The sequence below is a fragment of the Rhincodon typus genome, chromosome 7, assembly GCF_021869965.1.
Source record: "Rhincodon typus isolate 14 chromosome 7, sRhiTyp1.1, whole genome shotgun sequence".
Taxonomy (NCBI): domain Eukaryota; kingdom Metazoa; phylum Chordata; class Chondrichthyes; order Orectolobiformes; family Rhincodontidae; genus Rhincodon; species Rhincodon typus.
In genome coordinates, this window is record NC_063338.1 from 45,018,302 (window position 1) to 45,043,877 (window position 25,576).

At 38.6% G+C, this 25,576-nt stretch overlaps 1 protein-coding gene across 3 annotated transcripts in view; it reads left to right on the forward strand.

Annotated features, from left to right (window-relative positions):
- The window catches only part of ppp1r9ala (protein phosphatase 1 regulatory subunit 9A-like A), a 105,631-nt gene that overhangs the window by 70,603 nt on the left and 9,452 nt on the right, over nucleotides 1-25,576 (forward strand). For all 3 annotated transcript variants that reach the window (XM_048598521.1, XM_020514396.2, XM_048598522.1), the window contains 6 exons: nucleotides 647-798; nucleotides 7,302-7,641; nucleotides 13,485-13,566; nucleotides 15,415-15,486; nucleotides 15,752-15,950; nucleotides 20,428-20,610. In XM_048598521.1, coding sequence (XP_048454478.1) covers nucleotides 647-798; nucleotides 7,302-7,641; nucleotides 13,485-13,566; nucleotides 15,415-15,486; nucleotides 15,752-15,950; nucleotides 20,428-20,610 — 1,028 coding nt within the window. The remainder of the gene's footprint in view (nucleotides 1-646; nucleotides 799-7,301; nucleotides 7,642-13,484; nucleotides 13,567-15,414; nucleotides 15,487-15,751; nucleotides 15,951-20,427; nucleotides 20,611-25,576) is intronic.

A 25,576-nucleotide genomic window follows, 5' to 3' on the forward strand; every position in this document is an offset into this window, starting at 1 on the left:
AGTGTGTGAGTGTGTGAGTGTGTGAGTGTGTGAGTGTGTGAGTGTGTATAAATGAGATTTTTTGGGTGGGGATGATGTGGAGCAGTGTGCTTCATGTAAAATGTTTTACTTTGAACTCCAGTGATTGTGTTAGTGAAGGGCATGTTAGTTTGATTTGTGTTGGTTGAGGGGGTATACTGGAAGGAAAATCTGCTAGATATTTTTAATCAACCTGTTCAGATGTGTTATGACAGCTCCAGACAGGTAGGACTTGAACCCAGGCCTCCTAGCTCAAAGGTAGTGACAGAACTATTGCACCCCAAATACCCCACCCCATCCCTGAAATCATGTTCCTCAGATAGCTCCATTATATTCATCTGAACATGGGAAAGCAGATTGAAATGTCATTTTACTGTCACTACATCTTCAACAATACAGCATTCTTGTGCTTCACTGAGTTTCAATTATATTCTCAAGTTTTGATTTAAGGGTTGAGATCAAAAGCCAGATTGAAATGCAAGAGTGCTCCCATTTATTACTGTACTTAATTTTGTCAGCATTACTTTTTTCAACTTGGGTTTAACTTAAAAATGTCCAGTCTTAAATTATAGTATTTTACTGGCTTCTAAAGTTGCAAATATATTTACAAATTATTTTGATACTTCAGATTTTGATGAGGCTGTTCCTGAAACTAAGCGACTAGATACAAGTTCACACAAAGCAAAAGCCCAACTTGCTTTGAAAGTTAAAAGACAGCCTCCATCTAGGTTTAAACTAAAGGAATCCTTTGGAGCTGGTGATGATTTTGAAAGTATACAGGTAAATACAACATAAATTGCCTTTTTTGGTCAGTTCATTTCTAATATGGTCAGTTAAATCATGTTTGTGCTGAATTAATCAGAATTAAATAGATAACAAAACAGCTTGGGAATTGCTATCAGGCAGTTTACAATAGAGGTTTGCATACAGAATAACTATTGTGCCTGAGAATTCTTTGCTATAGTGGTTCAGAATATTTTCCAGAGCACTGTTCTTGTCCCATTGTGCTTTATCTTCCTCTGCTCCAAACATCTTATTCGAGTTTGGATGGTTTCTGCCTCTTATTCGTTGTGACAAGGTATTCCATCTTCCAACAACACACCATAGAAAGTAATTTTTCCCAATTTCTGTATTCCTCCTTGAAGCAAAATTAAATTGGCCTCTTGTTACTGCTTCTCCAAACAGGAAGTGGTCCTTCCCTAATCACTTGATCAAAATTCTTTATAATTTTAAGAACTTCCGTTAACACGCATGAGCATTCTCTGTTGCACTGAAAATATTATAGTGTCTTAAGTTTCTCTTTGTAACTGTTTCTCAACCCTGGTGAATTGATCCTATAGTTAACACTGTCTTAAACAGTTAATTATAAACTCCTGATTAGAATGTTACAGTTGCACTCTGTCCCTAGTATTAAACCTATAATTGAATTTATCTTTGAACGATTTTATCAACTAACTACTCCATGGAATTATATATTTGTACACAAAAAAGTCCATATTCATCCACGCCCTCCAATGTTATTACATGAAGTTTCAATCTTATTTGTTTGCTTCCCAAAGGTATTATATCACAAACCTAAATTAGGTTGCATTATTTTGCCAAATTGTCTGCCTTCCTTATTTGTTTAGTGTCTGTTCTGTACTTCCATAGATATATTTATTCCATTCTTTTAACACATTCACTGTACGGTGATTTCAGTCATACCACAATCTAAAACATCCTGCAGCTATTCCTGTTTACCAAATCACCACCTTTTTCATTATAATATTTGAGGTATTTTTTCCTTCTATATCCAAATCCAAATACCAGAATTGTGACAATTATAAATAATCCTTGTGTTCCTTTGTGCCATTCCCATAATTTTCATCACTTTTAAGTTACAGATTAAGAAAATGCACTCAATTTTATTTATTCATCACAAACGTATGAAAACAGGAAACCTGCACAAATTATTTAACTTAAATGAGAACTTGAAATAAGTTATTTGTGTCAAGACTTCCATACCTTGAATGTGTATCAGACATTGCCATGTAGTTTTAGATCTACTGTTACGTATGGAGAGCTATTCTAATTCCTTACCATTGGTCATTGGATAATTGATGGACCCAAAAGTCTAATCTAGTGCTAGGCTATTTACATATGTGATTTGCCAGATAACTGTGGCCTATTTTTTTTAGGTATTATGTCTAAAATATTCTAAAATCATATTTTTAATGTTCTGTAGGCATTATTATAGACAAGTCTTTAATATGAGAAGTCTATAATCTGGGTTATAGTTTGACCAGTACGATAAAATTGAATTTAGGACCAATTCAGCCATAATCTCAATGAATGGCAGAGTATACTCATTGGGCTAAATGGCCTGCGTCTGCTTTTTATCTCATGGTCTTAGGTTTATCAGTTGGGCTAGCAGTGTGGTGCACTTACATGTTCTCGAATCTACATGTATAATACACAGGGCCCCATTCCTTCCAGACAGGAAGAACATGTATGCATATTGTACCTGTTCCAGTGCAACAAATTAGGTAACAGCAATTCAGGTTCATATCTCAGGGCTGTGCCACAACCAATCAGATTCAACCTGACAGTATTAAATTTAAACAAAGCTTGGCTGTGAACTGTCAATCGTTTATTGTTCCATTCATGACAATGCCACCAACAATCAGAGTCCACATGCCAATCAGTCAACACTCTCCTGTCATTTAGGTTACCACCACTGAATCACAGTACCAGCTGTGTACTATCTACAAGATGCACTGCAGAAATTCACCAAGGCTCCTTAGACACTCCTTCTAAACCAATGACCATTATTATACAGAAGGACAAGAATAGCAGAAGCATGGGAAGACCACCACCTGCAAATTCCCCTCTAAACCACTCACCATCCTGACTTGGAAATATATTGCTGTTCCTTCAGTGTCACTGAGTCAATGTCCTGGAACTCCCTCCTTAACAGCATCATGGGAGTCTACTTGTCAACCAATCAGTCCTGACCTCTTGTGGAGTATGGATGTTGGTTTTCCCCTTGAATTGGTATTCTTGCAATTTGCTCTGATGAGTGCAAGATGAAAAGCTTAGACAAAATGTGTTTATATTTTTCAGCAATTCTCCAGTTTTGTTCTACCAAATTGCTATTTATTTTTTGTTCAAACTATTTTTGTATCTATAGTGACGATAAAAGGATTTTTAAAAAATTCACTGATGGGATATGCACATAGCTGGCTGGTCAATGTATTGCCCATCCCTAGTTGTCCTTGAGATGGTGGTGATGAGCTGCCTTCTTGAATCACTGTGCTGGGACTATTTTAAATGGAGCATAGGAGATTGAGGGCTGACCTTACAGAGGTTTATAAAATAATGAGGGTCATGCAGAAAGTGAATAACAAAGGCCTTTTCCTGGAATTAGGATAAGGGAGTTCAAAACTACAGGGCATAGGTTTAAGGTGAAAGGAGAAATATTTAAAAGGGACCTGAGGGGCACCCTTTTCACATAGAGGGTGGTTTGTATGTAGAATGAACTGCCAGACAAAGTTGAAGATGCAGGTACAGTTAGAACATTTAAGAGATATTCGGACAGGTACATCAATAGGAAAATTTTGGAAAGGTATGGGCTAAGTGCAGGCATGTGAGACTAATTTAGTTTGGGAAGCTTGATTGGTTTGGATGAGTTGGACCAAAGGGTCTGTTTGTGTGCTGTATGACCTGATGAAATGTGCTGTAGGTAGACCCACAGTGCCATCAGGGAAGAAATTCCAGGATTTTGACCTAGCTCAGTGAAGAAAGGGTAAAATGTATCTTGGAGGGGAACTTGCAGATGTTGGTGTTCCTAGGTATTCGCTGCACTTGTCCTTCTAGTGGCCGTGGGTTTGGAAGGTGTTATCCTAACAATCTTTGGCAAAATTCTGCAGTACATCTTGTACATAGTATGTACTGTTGCTCCTGAGAGATGAAGTGACTGAATGCTTGTGGATCCAGTGCAAAACAAATGGGCTGCTTTATCCAGTTTGGTGTAAAACTTCTTGAGTGTTGTTGGAGCTGCACACATCTAATCAAGTGGGGAGTATTCCATCACACTGCTGACTTGTGCCTTGGAGATGGTGGATAGGCTTTAGGGAGTCAGGAGTTTGCTGTGGTATTCCTAGCTTCTGACTTGTAGCCACTGTGTATTTGTGGTGAGTCTAGTTTGGTTTTTAGTCAGTGGTAACCTCAGGAGGTTGATAGTGGGGAATTTGATGCTAATGCCACTGAATGTCAAAGGGTGGTGGTAGATTGTCTCTAATTGGAGATGGCTATTGCCTGCCATTTGTGTGGCATGAATATTACTTGTCACTTTTCAACCCAAGCCTGGATATTGTCCAAATCTTGTTGCCTTGAACATGGACTGCTTCAGTATCTGAGGAGTCACAAGTGGTACTGAAAATTGTGAAGTCATCAGTGAACATCTTCACTTCAGACCTTATAATGGAGAGAAAGTTACTGTGAAGCAGCTGTAGATCATTAGGCCTAAGACACTACCCTGAGGAACTCCTGCAGAGATGTTCTGAAGCTGAGATTACTGACCTATTACAAACACAGCCATCTTCCTACATGCCAGGTATGACTCCTCCATTGGAGAGTTTGCCCCCGATTCCCATTGATTCACATTTTGTTAGGGCTCCTTGATGCCACACACAGTCAAATGCTGCCTTGATGTCAAGGATTGTCACTCTCACCTCACCTCTGGAATTCAGCTGTTTTGTCCACATTTGAACAAGGTCTATAATGAGGTCATGAGCTGAGTGGCCCTGGCAGAACCCAAACGGGAGATCATTGAGCAGGTACTCCTTGATAGCGCTGTTGATGACACCTTCCATCGTATTTGTTCATTTCATCCACCATTTCCTTATTATTTACCATGAATGTCACATTCTCTCTTTCTAGAGGTCCACCATTTACTTTACCTTACTCTCTTGCTTCATAAATATCTGTGGAAGCCGTACTTAGGTTTCTAGTTAGCTTTTTCTCGTACTGTAATTCTTTTCTCCTGATTGACCTTTTCATCATTGTTTGTAGGTCTTTATATCCTGTCCACTCATCTTAGTAATTTATAGGCTTTTTCTTTGAATTTGATGCCACCCTTAACTTTGTTTAATAGATGCTGGGTACTCCCCTTAGAATTTTTCTGCTTATTCTCAGTGTTCTGAAATTTTTGTCACTGCTTCTCGAGTTCTTTGTCATTGATAATCGTTAGATGTAAACAAATAGATCATAAGATCGTAAGGAGCAGAATTAGGCCATTTGGCCCATTGATTCTGCTCTGCCACTCAGTCATGGCTGCTGTGTTTCTCAGCCCCATTCTCTTGCCTTCTCCTTGTAACCCTTGATTCTTTTTCCAATCAAGAACCTATCTATCCCTGTCTTAAATACACTCAATAACTTGGCCACCATAGCCCTCTGCAGCAATGAGTTCCATAGATTCACCACCCTCTGGCTGAAGAAATTCCTCCACATCTCGACTGTAAAGAGTAATCCCTTCACCGTGAGGATGTCTCTTTGGGTCCTGGTCTCTTTGTGATAACATTTTCTCCATATCAACTGTATCCAGACTGCTCAGTATTCAGTGAGATTCCCCAACCCCCAAAAGTAAAACTCTTAAGTACAGACCCAGAGTCCTCAACTTCTCCTCATATGACAAGTGTTTCATCCCCGGGATCATTTTTGTAAACCTCCTCTGGACCCCCTCCAAGGCCAACATATCGTTCCTTAGATGTGAGGCTCAAAAATGCTCTCAATATCCCAAATGCAGTCTGACCAGAGACTTATACAGCCTTAGCAGTACATCTCTGCACTTGTATTCTAGACTGCTAGTCTTTCAGCACTACACTGCAAACTCATTGTTTTATTTTCCCTAGGGCCTATGAAATAGGAATATGCTGTAATACTCATAAGCCTGCTGTGCTATTTCACAAGATTGTGGCTGATCTTTGACTTCAAATCCAAATCTGCCACCCATACTGGGTCTGGCCAACCCGTGATTCCATACCCACAGAAATGTGGTTGACTCTTAGCTGCTGGCTGAAATAGTCTGGCAAGCTGGTTAGTTCAAGGGCACTTAGGAATGAACAACAAATGCTTGCCTTGTTAGTAACCTCCATTTCCTACTAAAATAGCTAGTCTGATTCCACTGCACTTCCCCATAGGCCTGTGTATCTATTCTCTTTTTAGACGCTTATCTAGTTTATTTTGACAGCCACAATTGAATCTGCCTTTACCTTTAACTTGGGTAGTGTATTCTTGGTCCAAATCACTCGTTATGTAAAAAGACTTTGTTACATTGGTTTACCACCAACTTCTTGAGAGCAAACTGGGATGGGGCATGAAGGCCTTTCAAGCAACACTCATGTCCTAAGAACATTTTCTTTTAAAGTATCCTTTGTTTCTTGATTCTTTGGTCAATGGAAACTTTTTCTGGCTATTTACTCTGTATGAGTACTGTGTATACTCCTTATGATTATAAATAGCTCTCTGAAATCTCTCAAATGTCTAAGGACAACTGCAGCTTTGCCAATGTATCCAAGTAACTGAAGTCTCTCAAACCAATGCCATTTTTAGAAATATTATCTCTAACCTGTAATGCCTTTGCATCCAACTTGAAATGTGGTGCTCAGAAAACTGTGCTGCAGTTGTGACCTAGCCGATATTTAAAAAAGAAAGTTCTTCATAAGTTACTTGCTATTGTATTCTTTGCTTTTATTTGTGAAACCCAGAATGCTATTTGCCCCCAAACCATTTTCTTAATCTTCCCATCATCTTCAACAATTTATGTACATATATCTCCAAATCTTTGTTCCTGTACCCACTTTAGAAATACACACTATATATTGTGTTGCATTTCCATTTCATCATACTACATTGCATCACTTCTCATTTCTCAAAATTTTATTTCTCCCTTCTCTACCAATTTCAACATCTTGTCTTATTATCTGTTGAAAGCTATCGCTATCTTCCTTCACTTAAAACTTTCAAAGTTTTAATAAGATCCATTTTTCAAATTCAAATTTTCAAAATGTTGGAAGAAATGACATTTGTGTTTTATAGCAACCTGCTGTGTACTGCAATAAAAGTTTACAAGGCCTCTGATCTCTGGAGTAGAACATTTGTTTTCCTTATTTGGGTTGCTCTTCCTTTTGAAGTGGTTACCTGGATAAATTGAATTTGGGTTACTATTGCTAGTTAACATTAAATGGTTAAAATTTAAAAAACTATTTGGAACTGTTAGCTTTTCAGCTTCTTTTTCTATTTAGGATAATGATGAAAATGATGAAGAAAGTGAAGAAATTCAGCCAGCAGAATCCTTAATTGTCCGGAGTAGCTTGGATTCTTTACACGCTGTTGAAGATACATCTGTCCCTAAGATGAAAGATGAAGCATTAGATGGAAAACGTGATGCGGAGAGCATAACCAGCTTGCATGATGGAAGCTCATCTGCATCTCCTTGTTCCTCTCCAGTTCATAAGATAGTTGAGAGCGATGTGAGCATAAAACATTCAACTACTAGAGTCACAGCACCTTCAAGTTCTCCCACATCATTTCTTTCAATGATGAAGAAACGCGAATCAAAAGGCAAAGGAAAAGAGACTAATGGTAAACCAATCTATTACTCTGTGATCACTATATATAATTGAAATGTTACATAGAAATGGCACACGCTGCTTTTATGCATATATCCAGTACTCGTGAGAGGGAGTTGGACAGTGATTAAATAAATTGTTATTCAGTTACAATTGCTAAAATGGGGGTCTATAACTGAAGGTCTGTTTAATGTTTTGTATTATGTGGTTCCAATCATGATGATGCTTTTATTTGAGAGAAATTTATTAGGGACAAAATTTGATTTTTATGAAAAACAGACATTGCTGGGGAAACTCGGCAGGTCTGGCAGCATCTGTGGACAGAAAGCAAGTTACCATTTCAGGTCCAATGGCCCTTCAGAACTGATAGTAGCTAGGAACTGATTGTCTTCAGCATAAATACTATGACGTGTGGGATTAAAGGAGTAAGCAATAGGTGGAGACTGATCCCGGAGGGAGAGAGAAATGGGCAGACAAAGGAATAAATAATGGTAAGTCAGGGAGAAAGAAAAGCTGATAATGGGAACCGTAAGTAGGTTGAAAATGGGTTAGTTGTGCTGAAACCACCCTGCATCATGACAGGGCCTGGGCTTTGGGAGTGGTTACAGGACGTGCAAGAAAGTGTTCAGGCTCTAAAATCATTGAACTTTGCATTGAGGCCTGAAGGCTGCAGTATCCCCAAGCAGAATACGAGATGTTATTCTTCCAATTTCTGCTGAGCTTCGCTAGAGCACTGTTTCAAGCTGGAGTCAGAAATATTGGCCAGGGAATATGGTGGTATGTTGAAGCAGCAGGCAACTGGAATCTCGGGGTCATTTTTGCAAACAGAAGATAGGCAGACTGCAAAGCGGTTGTCTAGTCTGCGTTCAGTCAAATGGTGTAAATGTTCTTCCCTGGTTTGTCAATGTAGACAGTACAGTTATTGTGACAACTTCATTGATAACTATTGAAATGTCGCTGGTGCATTTTTCATTCCAAATGGCATGACTTCACACTGATAAAGTCCATCTGGTGTTACAAAAGCTGAGGTTTCTTTAGTTCTCTCTCTTAAAGGAATTTGCCAATACTCCTTTACATGATTTTTGTGATAAATTGACCACATCCAATTTGATCAACACAATCCTGCAGTCTTTTTGATAATTAATGCAGAATCTTTGTGACTCATCCCCTTCCATAACAGGTGAGCTTCAGATACTTTGACTTAGTTCAATAATGTCACTGTCCATCATAAACTTCCTCTCTTCTCTCATGTGAGCTAATCTCTTTGGATTGGCTGTTGCTTTATAGGTTCTGCATTCCCCAAAGAACCATAGATTCAGGAGCAGAATTAGACCATTAGTCCTATTGAGTGTACTCTGCCATTTGATCATGGCTGATATATTTCTCAACTCCATTCATCTGCCTTCTCCATAACCCTTGATCCTCTAATCAAGAACCTATCTATCTCTGTCTTAGATACACTGTGACTTTGCCACAGAGTGCTGTGGAAACTGAATTCCACATATTAACCACCCTCTGGCTGAAGAAATTCTTCCTCATCTCAGTTCTGAAGGATTGTCCCTTCACGCTGAGGCTGTGCCCTCCGGTCCTAGTCTCTCGTGCTAGTGGTGTCATCTTCTACTCTATCCAGGCCTCAGTATTCTTGAAGTTTCAATGAGATTCCCCCCTCATCCTTGTAAACTGCATCGAGTACAAACCCAGATTCCTTAACCACTCCTCACACGATGAGCCCTTCAATACCAAATCAACAACATGATCAGAATCGTTTTTTCTTGGCCTATTCTCACAAATTGATTTTATAATTTTGTATTAGGCTTTATAAGTCATCTCTATTGTTTTCTGGGATACAAGACATGATGCTGTCTAATCTTTAAAGCACCCTCATGTTTTCCAATTTAATTGCTGGAAAGTTAATGTTTGAATCTTCCATTTCAGATTCATTCTCCCATTCCTCTGTTTCTGTTTTAGACTAGAATAAATGGTAATTTATTGTCACTTGTATTTGTACAAAAAGTACACTGAAAAAAATGTTTTAAGTCGCCATACTTGGTTGCCTGTATTAATAACAGAAATCATAATTTTTGAAAATAAGACAAAATCCATCTTTGTTCAGTTCACGGCTCATGGGTTTGCAACAGTGAGGAAAAGGCAGGAGTCACGTTATTCTCATCCTTGAATCTCCTCTTAATTTGATAAAGTCCAATGAACCTTCATTTTGATAGTTCTCCAGAGACAGACAAGAACAGTAAGACCTTACTCCACGCAACAAAGTGTTGACCATTTTGTGTGCTCTAGTTTTCAATATTTGTTGAGATTCCTTCATATGTTTTATAGCTAGCTCACATGCATCCATGAGTTTATGAAATTTGAGACATAGATTTAAAGTATGATTTCTGACCTTTGGTTTATCAGCTATTCTTTATTTAAATGGTCCTGTTATCTCACTCCTATCTATTGGTCGAAACGGACTAAATTCTTTGAACTCATTAGGAGTGTCCCTAATTGCTAATAGTAACAATGGAATACACCTATCACAATCATTAGGATAATCTTGGCAATAAGCTCTACTCATAATCTTCAAAATTTGATGTCATCTTTCCAATGCACCTTGAGATTGTATGTGATAAGTGGAAGATGTGAATTGCTTAATTCCCAAATTAGTCAATTTATTTAAGGAGCTGCAAAATAAAATTTGAGCCTTGGCTGTTCATATTTCTTTGCGTGATCTATACCTTGTTCAAAAAAAAATAAAAATGAGCTACCTTTTCCATGCCACTTTAGTATTTTTCTTGGGAATCAGGAGATCTTTTGGAAACATCCATTATTATTAAAATATACCGGTTCTCATTCCTGGTTTTAGGTAGGCATTCTACACAATCTATTAACACCCTACTAAATAGTTCTTCAAAAGCTGATATTGGAATTAAAGGAACAGGTTTAATTGAGGTTGGGGAAATGAGCATGTCTGGCAAAATGTGACTGCATCTTTGTGTAATCCTGTCTCAATATTGAGAGACAGTGGAGCAAGTCAGTCCTTGATGCTGGATGGTATGCTATTTGTCTTTTTCTGTATTTTGTTTTGTGATCAAGTCATGGTTTTTAATTTCTTTACCTCTTTTGGAGTTCAAGATTTCCTAATTCCATCTCTCTCTGCTTTTCCCTCACTTGTACCTCCATTATTCTCTGCTTATCGTTTGCCTCAATTTTAAGTCTTTTAATTTCTCTTTTTCAAAATCTAGTTTTTAAATTTCTAACTGTATCCTAGCTAATTCCAGCTGTGACGTCCCAATTTCGTGTTTCCTTTTTCCTGATTTTATATGTTGCATAATCAGTTGCATGTAGCAACTGCTCTTTAGAGATCCTGGAGACTTGAAATGTGGCTCACTTGCTTGTGCTAGAAGCTACATTGATTCAGATGCAGGCCCCTATTCTTTGTAAGCAGAAAGAACATGTCAAAACATTAAGCCTTTTTCAACTAAAAGAAAAGCTTGGGGTCAGCCATTCCTTGTGCATTTCCCTGGCAATGCCTTGACAAATTAGAGTTGACTTGGCTGGTTGTATTTAAACAAAAACTTAGGAGTTAACTCTTCCCTGGTGCATTCCTCGTGGCAATTCATATGCCAAATGAGTTCAGTTGCCCACCAGTCAGTGATAGTTGCAGTTCTGTCCATCATGGTGTTTGCCAGCTACAGTCAACCTTCCATGAAGCTAAAAGAGTTCTGTTTTCTTTTATCAAATATTGGATTTGGACCAAAAATAGGATGTGAAGAACAGTTAATACGCAACTGTGATATGTGTGGTTGAGTAGGTAGTTCTGCATGAATGGGTTGGAGATGCAGTTTGTGCTCTGGAGAAACTAGTGCAAAATCTAGGCCACGTACCAGTGTGGTATGGAGGTAATCTGCCATATCAAAGGGATTTCCTTTCAGATGAGAGGGTGCACCGAGGCTCACCTCCTCTTTCTGGTGGAGAGATGATACAATGGCACTAATTTTGAAAATGAACAAGGGGTTTTTCCTGAGATAGTAGGAAGTGCTGATGCTGGAGAATCTGAGATAACAAGGTGTAGAGCTGGATGAACACAGCAGGCCAAGCAGCATCAGAGAAACAGGAAAGCTGATGTTTTGGGTCTGGACCCTTCTGCAGAAATGGTGGCAGGGGGGTGGGGTGTTTTGGAGATTCTGAAATAAATAGAGAGAGAGGGGGAGGCGGATGGAAGATGGATAAAGGAGCAGATAGGTGGAGAGGAGATGGATAGGTCAAGGAGGCAGGGATGGAGACAGTAAAGGTGAGTGTAGGTGGGGAGTTAGGGTGGGGTTTGGTCAGTCAAGGGAAGATGGACAGGTCAAGGAGGCAGGGATGAGGCTGGTAGGTAGGAGGTGGGGGTTGGGGTTGAGGTGGGAGGAGCGGATAGGTGGGAGAAAGGACGGACAGGTTAGGGAGGCGGGGACGAGCTGGACTGGTTTTGGGATGCGTTCGGTGGGGGGATGATTTTGAAGCTTGTGAAGTCCACATTGATACCATTGGGCTGCAGGGTTCCCAAGTGAAATATGAGGTGCTGTTCCTGCAATCCTTGGGTAGCATCGTTGTGGCACTGGAGGAGGCCCAGGATGGACATGTCGTCCAAGGAGTGGGAGGGGGAGTTGAAGTGGTTCGCGACTGGGAGGTGCAGTCGTTTGTCGCGAACTGATATTAGGTGTTCCACAAAGCGGTCTCCAAGCCTCCGCTTGGTTTCCCCGATGTAGAGGAGGCCACATCTGGAACAGCGGATATAGTGTACAACATTAGCAGATGTGCAGGTGAACATCTGTTTGATGTGGGAGGTTTTCTTGCGGCCTGGGATGGAGGTGAGAGGGGAGGTGTAGGGGCAGGTGTAGCATTTCCTGCGGTTGCAGGGAAAAGTGCTGGGGGTAGTGAGGCTGGTGGGGAGTGTGGAGCAGACAAGGAGTCATGGAGAGAGTGGTTCCTCCGGAAGGCAGATTAAGGTGGGGAGGGAAAAATGTCATTGGTAGTGGGGTCAGATTGCAGGTGGCGGAAATGGCGGAGGATTTTCCTGATAATTTGGCCAGTGTTTATTCCTCGGTCAACATGACTAAGACAGATCATCTGATTGTCGTAACCTTGTGTTCAAGACCTTAATGTGCACAAACAACTGTCTTGTTTCCTGCATTGCAACATTGATTGCACATCCATTCTTAGCACTTTAGCTGTAAAGTGTGAAGGGTCATCCTGGAGCTGAGGAAGACAATTGGTTTTGGTCTAGTGTGAAGAATCTGAGAACCAACTTGCTGATTGCTACCCAGTGGTACCTGTTGAAAAGCAGATTTTAAATGGGAAATACTTAGTTGTGATGCTCTGAATGACTCGGTAACCTGTCAACATTGATTTGTATAGGTATACTCGCTACTTACTTGACTGGTTTTGGTAGGCTATTGGTGCTAGTTGAATTATTATCCAACATTCGTTGTCCAGTTCAAGAGAAAGGAAAAAAAATGTACAATTGTGTACGCAGGCAACAGTGTTGGTCTATGCACTGGATCCCAACCAGTTCTCTGTTCCTCCTGAAGAATAGATGAAGAGACTTCTCCCCGGTTGTTCTACAGTCTGTTCTGATTGTCATGTTTGCTTTGGTGATCACTAGTTGTGTTACCTGCATGTATGTGTAGTTTTTAGCATCTAAACCAGAATATGTTTTGAAGTATTTTGTCAAATTAAACTCAATTGCCACATACCACTGTGCCATGTGCACTTGATTATTGATAAAATACTTGTGTAGTCCTTTGATTATTAATATTCTTTTAAAACAAAGTTATAAAATGGTGAATAAAATTAGGGCAAATTTATGTATGTTGACAGAAGACAAGAAGAGTGAAGAAGGATCGTCCCATGGGGTTGAAAGTACATCAGGAAAACTTAAAAGAAGATTTCCTGATTTTGGGTATGATCTCAGTTGCTTATGAGAATTTTTTTGCAAGCTTATAATTTTAATAATTTAATAATGGATACCATTAATATTACTTTCTTGTCCCAGGTGACATTTCAAACACGAATATTTTCTTAATTCAGAGTTTAAGTTTGTTTTTCTATATTGATTCCGTGACCAAAAAAGCATTGCCTTTTTCTGTCCTATCCATTTGCTTCTATACCAGGATCTTTAGTTCGTGTCCTTATTTCTTTTCCAACACCCAAATTGCTGTCCACTGCATATTAATTCTCCTCAAGCTTTAATTTACTGTTTAATTCTCATCTGCGCATTAATTATCCATTTAAGTATGGTTAGTAGGTTTGTGGATGACCAAGATTATTAATACAGTGAAGAAGGTTTTCTAAGATTACAAAGAGATCTTGATCAGTTGGGTCAATGGGTTCAAGAGTGGCAAATGGAGTTTAGTTTGGATAAATGCGAGGTATTGCATTTTGGTAAAACAAACAAGGGCAGGACTTATGCAGTTAAAAGTAGGGCCTTGGCAGTGTTGTAGAACAGGGAGACCTAGGGGTTCAGGATCGTAATTCTTTGAAGTTTCCGTCATATATAGAAAGGGTTGTTAAGAAGGCGTTTAGCATGCTTGCCTTCGTTGGTCAGATCTTTGAGTATAGCAGTTGGAATGTTATGTTGAGGTTATAGATGAAGTTGGTGAGGCATTTTCTGAAGTACTGTGTCCAGTTCTGGTCTCCCTGTTATATGAAGGATATTATTAAGCTGAAGAGGGTTCAGAAGAGATTTACCAGGATGTTGCCAGGAATGGAGGGCTTTGAGTTATAAGAAGAGATTATGTAGGCTGGGACTTTGTTCACTGGAGCATGGAAGTTTAGAGATGACCTTGTAGAGGTTTATAAAATAATATGGGATATAAATAAGGTGAATTGCAGGTGTCTTCCCCCCAGGATGGAGGATTTCAAGAATAGGGGGCATATTTTTTAAGGTAAGAAGAGAAAGATTTAAAAAAGACATGAGGGGCAATTGTTTTTACACAGAGTGGTTTGTGTATGGAATAAACATCCAGAGGAAGTGGTGCATTCAGGTACAGTTTACAACATTTAAAAGACATTTGGATAAGCACATTAATAAGAAATGTTTGAAGGGATATGGGCCAAGCACAGGTGGGTGGGACTAGTTTAGTTTGGAATTATGGTTGGCATAGACTGGTTGGACCAAAGGGTCTGTTTCTGTGCTGTATGACTCTGACCCTGTGGTCCACATTCATGTTAAGTAATATTGCTAGAGGCATGAGTGTAAGTAACTGCTCACAGTGGTTGAGAACAATTAGAATTGTGGGGTCTTCAGTGTGTACTGGCTCCCTGTGAGTTGCTCTACTAAATTTGACTTAATAGCAGAACCGTAGTCCCACATTTTCATCAATGATTCAAACTGAGCAAATAACTATGTGAAGGGTCTCTTGTGGTGCACTCGCAATGGAACTATTTCTGGGTCAGAAGTCCCACCTGCTCCAGAGGTTGTGTCATAATACATCTGAGCATCCTAGCTGTTAATTTTAAAACTTCTGACTTCGTTAACTTTATGCAGGTGCCTTAGATCCCATTCCTGATCCCTTTCCAAAACCCCATATCCATAGTTGCATGAAAGTACCTTCTATTCAGATATGATTTAGCCACACATAGAATGAGAGAAAACAAGATAGCTTTTTTAAAAAATAACACTATGTGAAAGTTCAGAATTTAGGTTTATAAGTAGGCAGTATACATTATTTATTGGCAAATATGTGCAAAGGTGTCTAACTGTCTAACCCTTTCTTCTTCCTCTTTCCCTCACCCTTTATACAAATAGTGGATTAAGAAAATCTGGTGGAAAAGGCAAGAAATTAGATAAAGAAGATCGTAGAACCTCTCTGGGTAGCAGGTATTCTGCTATAATTACACAATTATTCATCTCTAACTGCCTCATAAATTCAGATTTTAAATATGCAAATATTTGTGAAAGTTGTGTAAGCTAATGATTGCCTAAATCATTTAGAGTAGAGTTTGCATATGTCTTGTATTTATAAGCTAATCAATTTGGTAAGTTTGGGCATTGCATATAGTTCTCTTGTTCTGGTCTTCAGTTCATGTTGCAAACATATAAAGAATGATTTATATGCAATTTTCCTTCAATTTATGTCTGACAGGGGATCAAAAGAAATGCTTGAGAGCTCAGGTGGTAACCTTTCTGCTGCAGATTCAGTCACATCCATACCAACTTGCATGCCCTTTTCTTGGTTTGGTGATAGTCGTAAGGAAGCAGTCTCTTCCAACAGCAGCCTTCATTCACCTCCAAGTTCACACGACATCTTTTGTGAAGAGGACAAGGAGACATCTGGCAATAAAGTAAGTTGGAAATAATTGCTGTTTGTTCCTTTCTTTCAGTTGAAGTGCTTTTATGATCACCTAATCTTTTGATGTAGATTTGTTTTGAATAATTAGAGGACTGAAAGACACTTGTTCCCTCTCTTCACTGTTTTTTGCAGAAACAGTTTATGGATCTAAATATGATATGGTTCTAGTTGTTCCTTGATAGCAGATCCTTGCTATAACTCCTCTGGGATTTCCAAAAGGTGGAATGCAGAAAACAATCTGTTCCTTGAACTTTTTTTTAACATGTCACTTTTTTTTTAAGTGTAAGTTACATTTAAGTCAAATTCCAACTTTTTTTTTCTTTTTTTTGTGAGACACTTCAAGGCCTCATCGCTCTTTTCCTCTGCAATCTCCTCTAGTTCAACAACCTCCATCCCTTAATTTCCCTTGAAATGAGTGGTTTGCTGGGCCATTTCAGAGATCAATTAAGCATGAACCACATTGTTGTGATTCTGGAGTCTCATGCAGGCTAGACCAGGTAGGGGAAACAGATTTCCATCCTAAAAGGTTATTGGTGAACCAAATGGGTTTTATGGTCTGTATGATTAAGGCTAGGTTTTCAATGCCAGATTTTAAAAAGCCAATTAAATTTAAATTCCACCAGCTGTGAGATTCATTATTAATCATATATTTAATCGAAAGTCATGGTACATTCATTGTAGCAAGTCAGAATGCTGAAGCGCAGTTTTAAATGGGGTACCATTTCTTCATGAATGAAGAAAATATTTATTATCTATGTAGATTTTCATATAATTTGTCATATATTCTCAAATGGTTTTTGTAATCAGATTAGATGTGTAATTTTTTTGTTAGGAATAACTGCTTTTAAACTAAATTTGATCTTGACTTGACAGTAATCGAACTGCTAATTTTTACAGCTAAGTACGTTGTAAAAATAAAAATGTATTAATGTAAAATTAAACTTAGTGTTTTTTTTTGTCATGAAAATGCTATATATGTCTTGAATTTTTAAACTCATTAAAGTGAGATGTTGAAAGCAATAGAACGCATTTGTTTTGGTCAATGTCAGCATTTAATACTTTCCCTCTTCTCTGGCCCATTCGTTGGCTAAAATTGACCAAAGATTATTCATTGATCTAAATCTCACAGTCCACATTAACGGTGAAAACTAAGCTCTGCTACATTTGTAACACTGCAGTTAAAGCCTTCCCTCTCCTAGCTAAGATCCTGTCATCACCACTATCAAAAGAGTGGAATAGTAATCATGGGATGTTGGATAGGAAAAGCATGATCTCGTAATACATAGAGATAAAAATAATTAGGGAAAAGCTCGTAGGACAAAAACAAAATATGAATAATCCAAGTTAATTTAACAATTTGTTTACCACTTGTACATAAGCCAGCAATGTTGAAAAATTTTTTTATGCGTAGGGTACGTTGTTAAATTCTGGAAAAATATCCTGTTTTGTGGGTACTACATAAATGTAGCATGAAAAGACAAGCACATTAGAACGGTAAGTGGAACTCGAACAGTGCAACGTGGTATCCATGATTGCCCTGTCTATACGCTGGACATGAATGGAAGTTTAATTTTAGACATATTGGAAGAACTGGTGTGGAAGGGGACCAGTTAGTACAGATGTATTGGAAACTGAGAGTATAGAATAGAACTTCTGCAATAACTAGGGTGATAGGAAGCATAATCCAATGGACTGTAGAGTATGAAGTAGATACTGGTGAAAATCCAATCTCCGGAGATGTTGAAGGAAGGGATGAGTCACAGATGGATTATGCGAAGGTGAGTTCACAAGCTGATTAAAAACTTTCCAGTTTGGAATGAAAGCCATAGTCGTTAAATGGTTCTGTTCCTGATTTTGTTTTTCTTGCAAGTTGACATATATTTTGATTACCTCCGAGACAGTCCTTCCCAGCGCTTAAGAATATAATCTGTTTGACTTACTACTCTTATCTTTTCTTCATCATTCTGTTCATTACAACTATCATAACTTTTTCTGTTTCTCGTGTCTCATCCCACATGCTGCTTCCATGGTCTCTGCTGATCACCCAATTTGTTTCAAACTTTTTAACATTTTCTGTTGTGCTGAATTAGAAACTTTTAAACTGTCACCCTTCATTCACTGATTGCTAAGGCCTTTTGAGTAGTGGCTGTGGGAATTGATGGGCACCTATATGAGCCACATCTGCACTGTCTTTAGGTTGAAGAAATTTAGCTGGAAGCTGGTGAACTCCAGTTGAATTTCAGATACCAGGGGAAGGGAGGGGAATTAGGCAAGGCACTTTGAAATTCGTCAATGGTCAGATTCAGGAGAAACTATGAAAGTAGGAGTAATGGGAGTCCAGAAGGTAGCAATGGAGAAGCCCTTTGCACTTGTTCAACAGATTACAGATTCTTTTAACTTGCCTGAATGAAAGTAGGGACCACAAGAAGAATGAACAGACACAACAGGGCACTCTGGTTCAGAAAGCCATTCAACTGAGAGGTGTTAAACGGAATATAGTTGTTTTAGGAGAAAGTATTATTAATGGTTTAAATATAGTTTTAGCTGAGAGCGAGATTCATAGAGCCATAGTCATGCAGCACGGAAACAGAGATTTCAAATCAACCAGTCCATGCTGACCATAATCTCAAACTAAACTATAGAATCATAGAATCCCCACAGTTTGGAAGCAGACCATTTGACCATCGAGTCTATACCTACCCTCCAAAGGGCATCCCGTCCAGATCCATGCCCCCTACCTTATTCCTGTAACCTTGCATTTCCCATGGCTAATCCACCAAGCCTGCACATCCCCGGATACTATGGACAATTTAGCATGGCCAATCCACCTAACCTGCACATCTTTGGACTGTGGGCAGAAACTGGCGCACCTGAAGGAAACCCATGCAGACACGGAGAGAATGTGTACTTTCCACACACACAGTCACCCAAGGCTGGAATTGAACCCAGGTCCCTGGTGCTATGAGACAGCAGTGCTAACCACTGAGCCACCATGCCACCCGTTATCTTTAGACTTGGCTGTTTTAAGACGTTCCTGCCCAGCCTATTTTGGTAAACTGGAGGTTTTCCAGAACTCTGCCAGTGCCCAAATACACTCTAAGTACCATTCTTCCATCATTGCTGTGCTTGCTGCCCTTCACTGGCTTCCAGATGAGTAATGCCTTGATTTTAAAAATTGTTATCCTTGGTTTCAAATTAGTGTGTTGCCTGCCTCATTCCTATCTCCATAATGTCTTGCTGCCCTATAACCCTCCAAGATCTTTGCACCACTCTAATTCTCACCTCTTGATTTTAATAGCTAACCCGTTGTCTTCAGATGTCTTAAATCGGAAATTCCCTCCGTAAACAAACATCTCCAACCTTTACTTCCCTCATTAAAGACAACTTCTTAAAACCTGCCACTGACCATGTATTTGAGTATGCTTTCTCCTTAATTAACACTGTCATATCTCACTTCTGAAGTGTCTTAGGTATTTTGTTGTGTTAAGGGCACTATATAACTACAATTTAAAGTTGTAAGTAACTCTGAAGAAAAGCAGGGAATCCTTCTCATGTCTTGTAATCTTTTCTTCGACTAAAAATCCTCAGCTTGCCAAATTATTTTGAATGGCATCTTTCTTTTTGTAACAATGCTTACCATGTTTGCCAGCGTAAATTGATGTATTTTGAAATAATTAATGAAATATAAAATACTTTGTTCAGATGTGATAAGACATAACTCAAATATAGCTTTATCTGGCAGTATAGGATTTCGAGTGTTATGGCATTTACTATTTCTAAACCTAATGTGAAAGTTATAGAATCACAGAATTGTTATGGTTCAGAAGAGAACCATTTGGCCACAGTGTCTGCACCCCTCTTCTGATTCCCATAATATAATTACATACTCCTATTTCTTTGATTTCATGCATTAGTGAGATAGTTATATATTTTACAGTACTTTTCACCAGAGCATACTTTGAATATTTTCTTTTTGTTGAAAGTAATGCAATAACATACAATGACAAATACCATATAGTCTTATCATTACTGGTTACTTTAAATGGGTGTGGTATAAAAATATTGTAATCTGTGGCCATATATATTTGTAATAAAACAAAGAATTGCAGATGCTGGAGATCTGAAAAAAACAGAAACAGAACTTTTTGGAGGAACTCAATAGCAGTTCTGAAGAAGAGCCACTGGACTCGAAATGCTAATGCTGTTTTTCTCTTCATGGATGTTGCCAGATCTGCCGAGTTTCGTGAACGATTTTTGTTTTTGTTTTTGTTACATAGTTTTGTAACTTTTTTATCAGTGGTAGCAGTATCAATACAACAGAAGAGGGATAGCAAACTATCTAGTTCCGAATGCTCATAACGAAAAGTATTTTATTCCTTTGAGTAACTTATTTTTTATTGTGCCTCATTTACGTTATGATAAGGCTATATACTTTACCTATCACATTTTATTTTACTTTGTTGAAACAGGTACCTGATCAAGCAATGACAGGGAAACAGAACCAATGGCAAAATCGAGCAGTTTCTCAATGGACAACCCAACAAGTCTGTCATTGGCTGATGGGAATGAATTTAGAGCAATACACAACAGAATTTGTTTCTAAAAATATTGATGGAGAACAACTAATGCAACTAGATAGCAGTAGACTTAAGGTACAGTATTGCAAGTTGTTCCACAATACTGCTAAATGTTGGATTTATTAAAGACAAATTGTGTTGTGACTGTGTGTCTACTGAATGTACAGTAAATATTAGTCTAGAGCAAGCATAAAGTGTGCTTGTATGGACCAGAATGTTCATTGAAATCTTTCACCATTGAGACATGGTATAGGAAAAGATTAAGTTGGCTTTTCTACTGTGTATACACCTCTGTAGGCTTGATCATGATTCTCCAAAGTCACATAGGTTTCCATATAAAATGTGTTTTCTTATGGAAGATTCTTAGTATGTTTAAAAGCATGTACCTCACTGTCTTCAGAATTCTTTTTAAAAGACTCTAAACGGCATTTTTTTTTGGACATTTACCATGTGGATCTGAAAATTCAGTTAAATAGTTTCAGAACTAAGGTATTGAGAAAGTTGAATGGAAAGTATTCTAGTCACGATGAGTCTGCCACTTTAAAATATGTAAGTGCACCAGTCTGAACAATTCAGTTGAATAAATAATAAATGTTTCACGTGATATGCCTTAGGAACAATGAAATAGTGTAAATTCACTGCAAGTCAGTTATTGTTGGCAAAAGGAAACAACGTTAAGGGCTAAATGGTCTACTTCTGCCCCTGTTTCATACAAAGGGTTAAAAATTACAAAAAGTGTTACCCTTCATCAATTCTGCCTCGATCCTAAAGACCGATGGCCTAAACGTAGATTTTACCAGTTTCAAAATCTCCTCATCCCTTGACCAACCCTTCCTTTCATCCCCACCTCCTTGACCTGACACAATCTGTCCATCTTCTCTCCCACCTATCCGCTCCTCCCACCTCACTGACCAATCCCAACCACTGCCTACATGCATTCACCTATCACCATCCCACCTACCTTTCCCAGCCCCACCCCTCCTCTCTCTATTTATTTCTGAGCTCCCCTCCCCCTCCCCATTTCTGAAGAAGAGTCCCAACCCGAAACGTCAACATTCTTGTTTCTCTGCTGCCTGGCCTGGTGTGTTCCTCCACCACCAGACTTTGTTATCTCTGCATCTGCAGTTCTTGTTATCACACTACAGAATGTGATTCTTTAGTATATTTGGGCACATCACCATTGTACTGAGTATGGACAAATTGACTGTCTGGAATGGTGAACCCTCATCCATGAGACACTAATCAACATTTCGAGACATCAGTTGCATTGGACAAAGATATGTAGGTGTTATGTTTGATGTAGGTGTTATGTTTGATGTAAAGCAGGGAGACCAGACTCAGGAGCTCCTGACTCATTAGATTTGTCCAAGGGATATTTTGTTTTAAGTATGAGATGGCAGACAGCGATAGTGATTTAGAAGACTGTGCTTTCGAGAGCACTGTGGAACAAATGATCCATAGAGATGAGATGCAAGTCAGTAATATAAATCGTAGATTGATAATTGATTTTATGATTATCACATGTACCGAGATACAGTGAAAAGTGTTGTCATGCGTGCTGTACAGGCAGATTGTACCATACATAGTGTATCAAGGTAGCAGAACAGAATGCAGTGTTATAACCTCCAGAGAAGGTGCAGAGAGAGAGATCAGAATTCACATTTGAGCGGTCCGTTCAAAAGTCATATAACATCGGGGATGAAACTTGAATCTATTCATTCTTGTAATCAAAATTTTATATCTTCTGCCTGGTGGAAGAAGGTAAAGCGAGGTTGGAGGGATCTTTGTTTATGTTGGTTGCTTTCCCAAAGCAACGGAAAATATAGATAAAGTCAATAGATGGAAGTCTGGTTTGCGTGATGGACTGGGCTGTGTTCATGACTCTGTAGTTTCTTGCAGTCTTGGGAAGAACAGTTGCCATACCATACTGTGATGTATCCAGATAGGATGCTTTCTGTGGTTCTACAGTTAGATGTTTAGTCAATTCTTCTTCTGGCCATGACAAGGCTTTGAGAATGGTATGTTGTGTCATTGGCTGCAGGGGATGAAGGATGTCATGGCATCATTGAGAAAACTATGAAAGCAGAGAGTACATCAAAAATTCTGTTGGAACCAATGGTATAGATAATTAACTGTAGATAATTAACATTAGATATTTTAAATTTTATATTAATTGTTAGAATATATTTACAACCAATGAGCCAAACATAAACAAGTCTTGAATATACAGTTGGGAATTTGAACTTTAAATTCAGTTCATTGAGGTAAAAAATCAAACTAATTTATGCTAACATAGACAACTCCAAACAAATCCATCCAAGACTGTACAATCAACTTAACGTTTGCGCCTCAAGTCCTTTAATGATGTGCGGTTATAGCAAGTTACAGTGGGAAACGTTGACACACAGATGGCATAAGCAAGAAGACTGGTGCTGACTGCATGCAAATATTCATGTTTGTAATCTTGTTACAGGATATGATGAAAGAGGGGGCTCTGGCTTAGCCTTGGACATGATTGAGACTTTAATATTTTTCGTTGCATTTTCAGGAGAAAGGACATGTGGCAGGGGAAGTATGAGGTGGGAACTATTAATGAACTTTAGCATCATGTTAAAATGTAGTGATGATCTAGGGGCTGCATAAAAAGGGTACCCATGTAGATGGAATTCAGAAATATGTGTACTGTGGAGGCCAGCAAACTGATAAAGAGAAGAATTGGTCATAGCAAACACAGTCATCGTTAAGTTTAGTGCAAGAATAAAAAGGATAATGAAGAATCTAAGTGTGTCGAACTAGGAAATAACAACGTTCGCTCAGATAAAAGATCTGATTCAGCTAAATTAGGCAAGAAGTTTAACATGGTGATAGATTAATGGAAATGTGTTAGATTGAGTGCAAGATAAAATTGAAAGTCAAAAGAGTTTTGCTGCTAAAAGTAAAAGCTAAACTCGTACTTCAAAATGCTACCTGATAAAATTAATGATAACAGTACTGAAGATAATTGTGAATATAAAACATGATGGATGTGAAAGAGCTATTAGACAGTGTTAAAGGAAATGTTTTATGAATGTTTTACGTTAGTGTTTACAAATGTTGGTATAACCTAATAAATGGTTGGGTTTTCCAAATTTTCTAAGTCTTCCTGTATAAATTAATAGAATGGAGTAAGCCAGAGGGTCCTAATGGAGTACGTCATTGCTTGTTGCTAGATATCCAAAGATAGCAGGAGTTATTCAGAATTTTTTAATACAAATATTATGCTATTGGATGAGAGAGGAGGCAATCTAATATGTTCCAAAAGAATGATGAAAAGACAAAATTGTGTACCTGTAAATCTGCTGGTCTACCATCAGTTATGTGCAAACTTGTAGGTTGACAGTTTCTGATTATGTTAGTAAATATTGAAGCATGTTTGTCAACAATGCAGGCTGTCATTGATTAACCCAATATTAATCGTTTCTTTGGAAGAAATTGTTGGATAAATAGTAAGTAAATGGGAGATCCACCATATATGGATTTTCAGAAGATATAAGGTAGCTTAGAAGAATAGTGTCAGAAAAATTCAGAAGTGTGATCTCAGAGTAATAAATCTGAATAAATAAAAGATTTGATAGACAAATAAGAAACTCTTATGGTTGCTTGGATATAGAAGGAGTAGAAATGATATCTTTGAGGCTGGATGATTTTTCCTCATAAGATTCTAGTGTCAAGAATGCAGTTCAGCACATTGGCTCAGTGGTTGGCACTGCTGCCTCACAGTGCCAGCAACCCAGGTTCAATTCCAGCCTTGGGCGACTGTCTGTGTGGAGTTTGCACATTCTCCCCGTGTCTGTGTGGGTTTCTGCCGAGTGCTCCAGTTTCCTCCCACAGTCCAAAGATGCGCAGGTAAGGTGGATTGGCCATGCTCAATTGCCCATAGTGTCCAGGGATGTGCATGTTGGGTCGATGGGGGATGGGATGTTTTTCGGGAAGTCAGTGTGGACTTGTTGGGCTGGATGGCCTGTTTCCACACTGTAGGGATTCTATGAATCTATGAAATTCAACTGTAAAAGACTTCAGCAAATCATAGGCTCAGATTTATAATGATGTAACCAGAAATAGAATTTTATCTGTGAGAAAAAATACTGGAAAGGCTGAGGTTTTCTTCTTTGAAGCAAAAGAGGCTAAGGGGAGATAAAGTGCGTAAAATATGAGGGGCCTAAGTGGATGGATAAGAAGGACAAATTTCCCTGAAGGAGTTTAGTAACGAGGGGCATAGATTTAAAGTAATTGGAAGCATTTTTAGAGCAAAGTTGAGAATTTTTTTTCACCCAGAGGGTACTAAAGGTCTGAATTTACTGCCTGAAAAGGTGGTAGAAGCAATAACATCACATTTACAAAGCAGTTATTGGCTATGCTGTCAGAAGTGCTGTAACCTATAAAGCTATTGATTAAAAACAGGAAAATGGAATTAGGATGGACAGGTCTTATTGTGGTCTGAGACAGATATTATGGATCAAATAGCCTTTTTCTATATTCTTACATTCGCAGAATGGATAGATAAATCACGGAATACATGCATAATATATTTTGGGGAAGAAAACCAGGGATTTTTAATATATAACGAATGGAATGGCATAGTATATGGTAGACTTTTTTAGTCACTGAAAGATAGGTAATAAATGCTTGTCTGTCAATGAAAACATTTTAAAAAGCTATAATAGGTTTATCACACAAACGAACATATTTTGTAACAGTGTCAATACTCCACTGTGATTAACTCATTTTTAAAAATTAATCTGAGGGAATTGCTAGAGAGAGTGCTTTGGTTGCTAAATTCTGGAGTTCTAGGCAGAACAGGTAAGAGACTTTGGTCTTGTTAGGGTTGAGTTGAAGGAACAAAAACAAAGTTGCTGGAAAAGCTCAGCAGGTCTGGCAGCATCTGTGAAGGAAAAAACAGAGTTAACGTTTCGGGTACGGTGACCCTTCCTCAGAACTGTTCTGTTCTCAGAACTGACCTGAAGTGTTAACTCTGTTTTTTCCTTCACAGATGCTGCCAGAC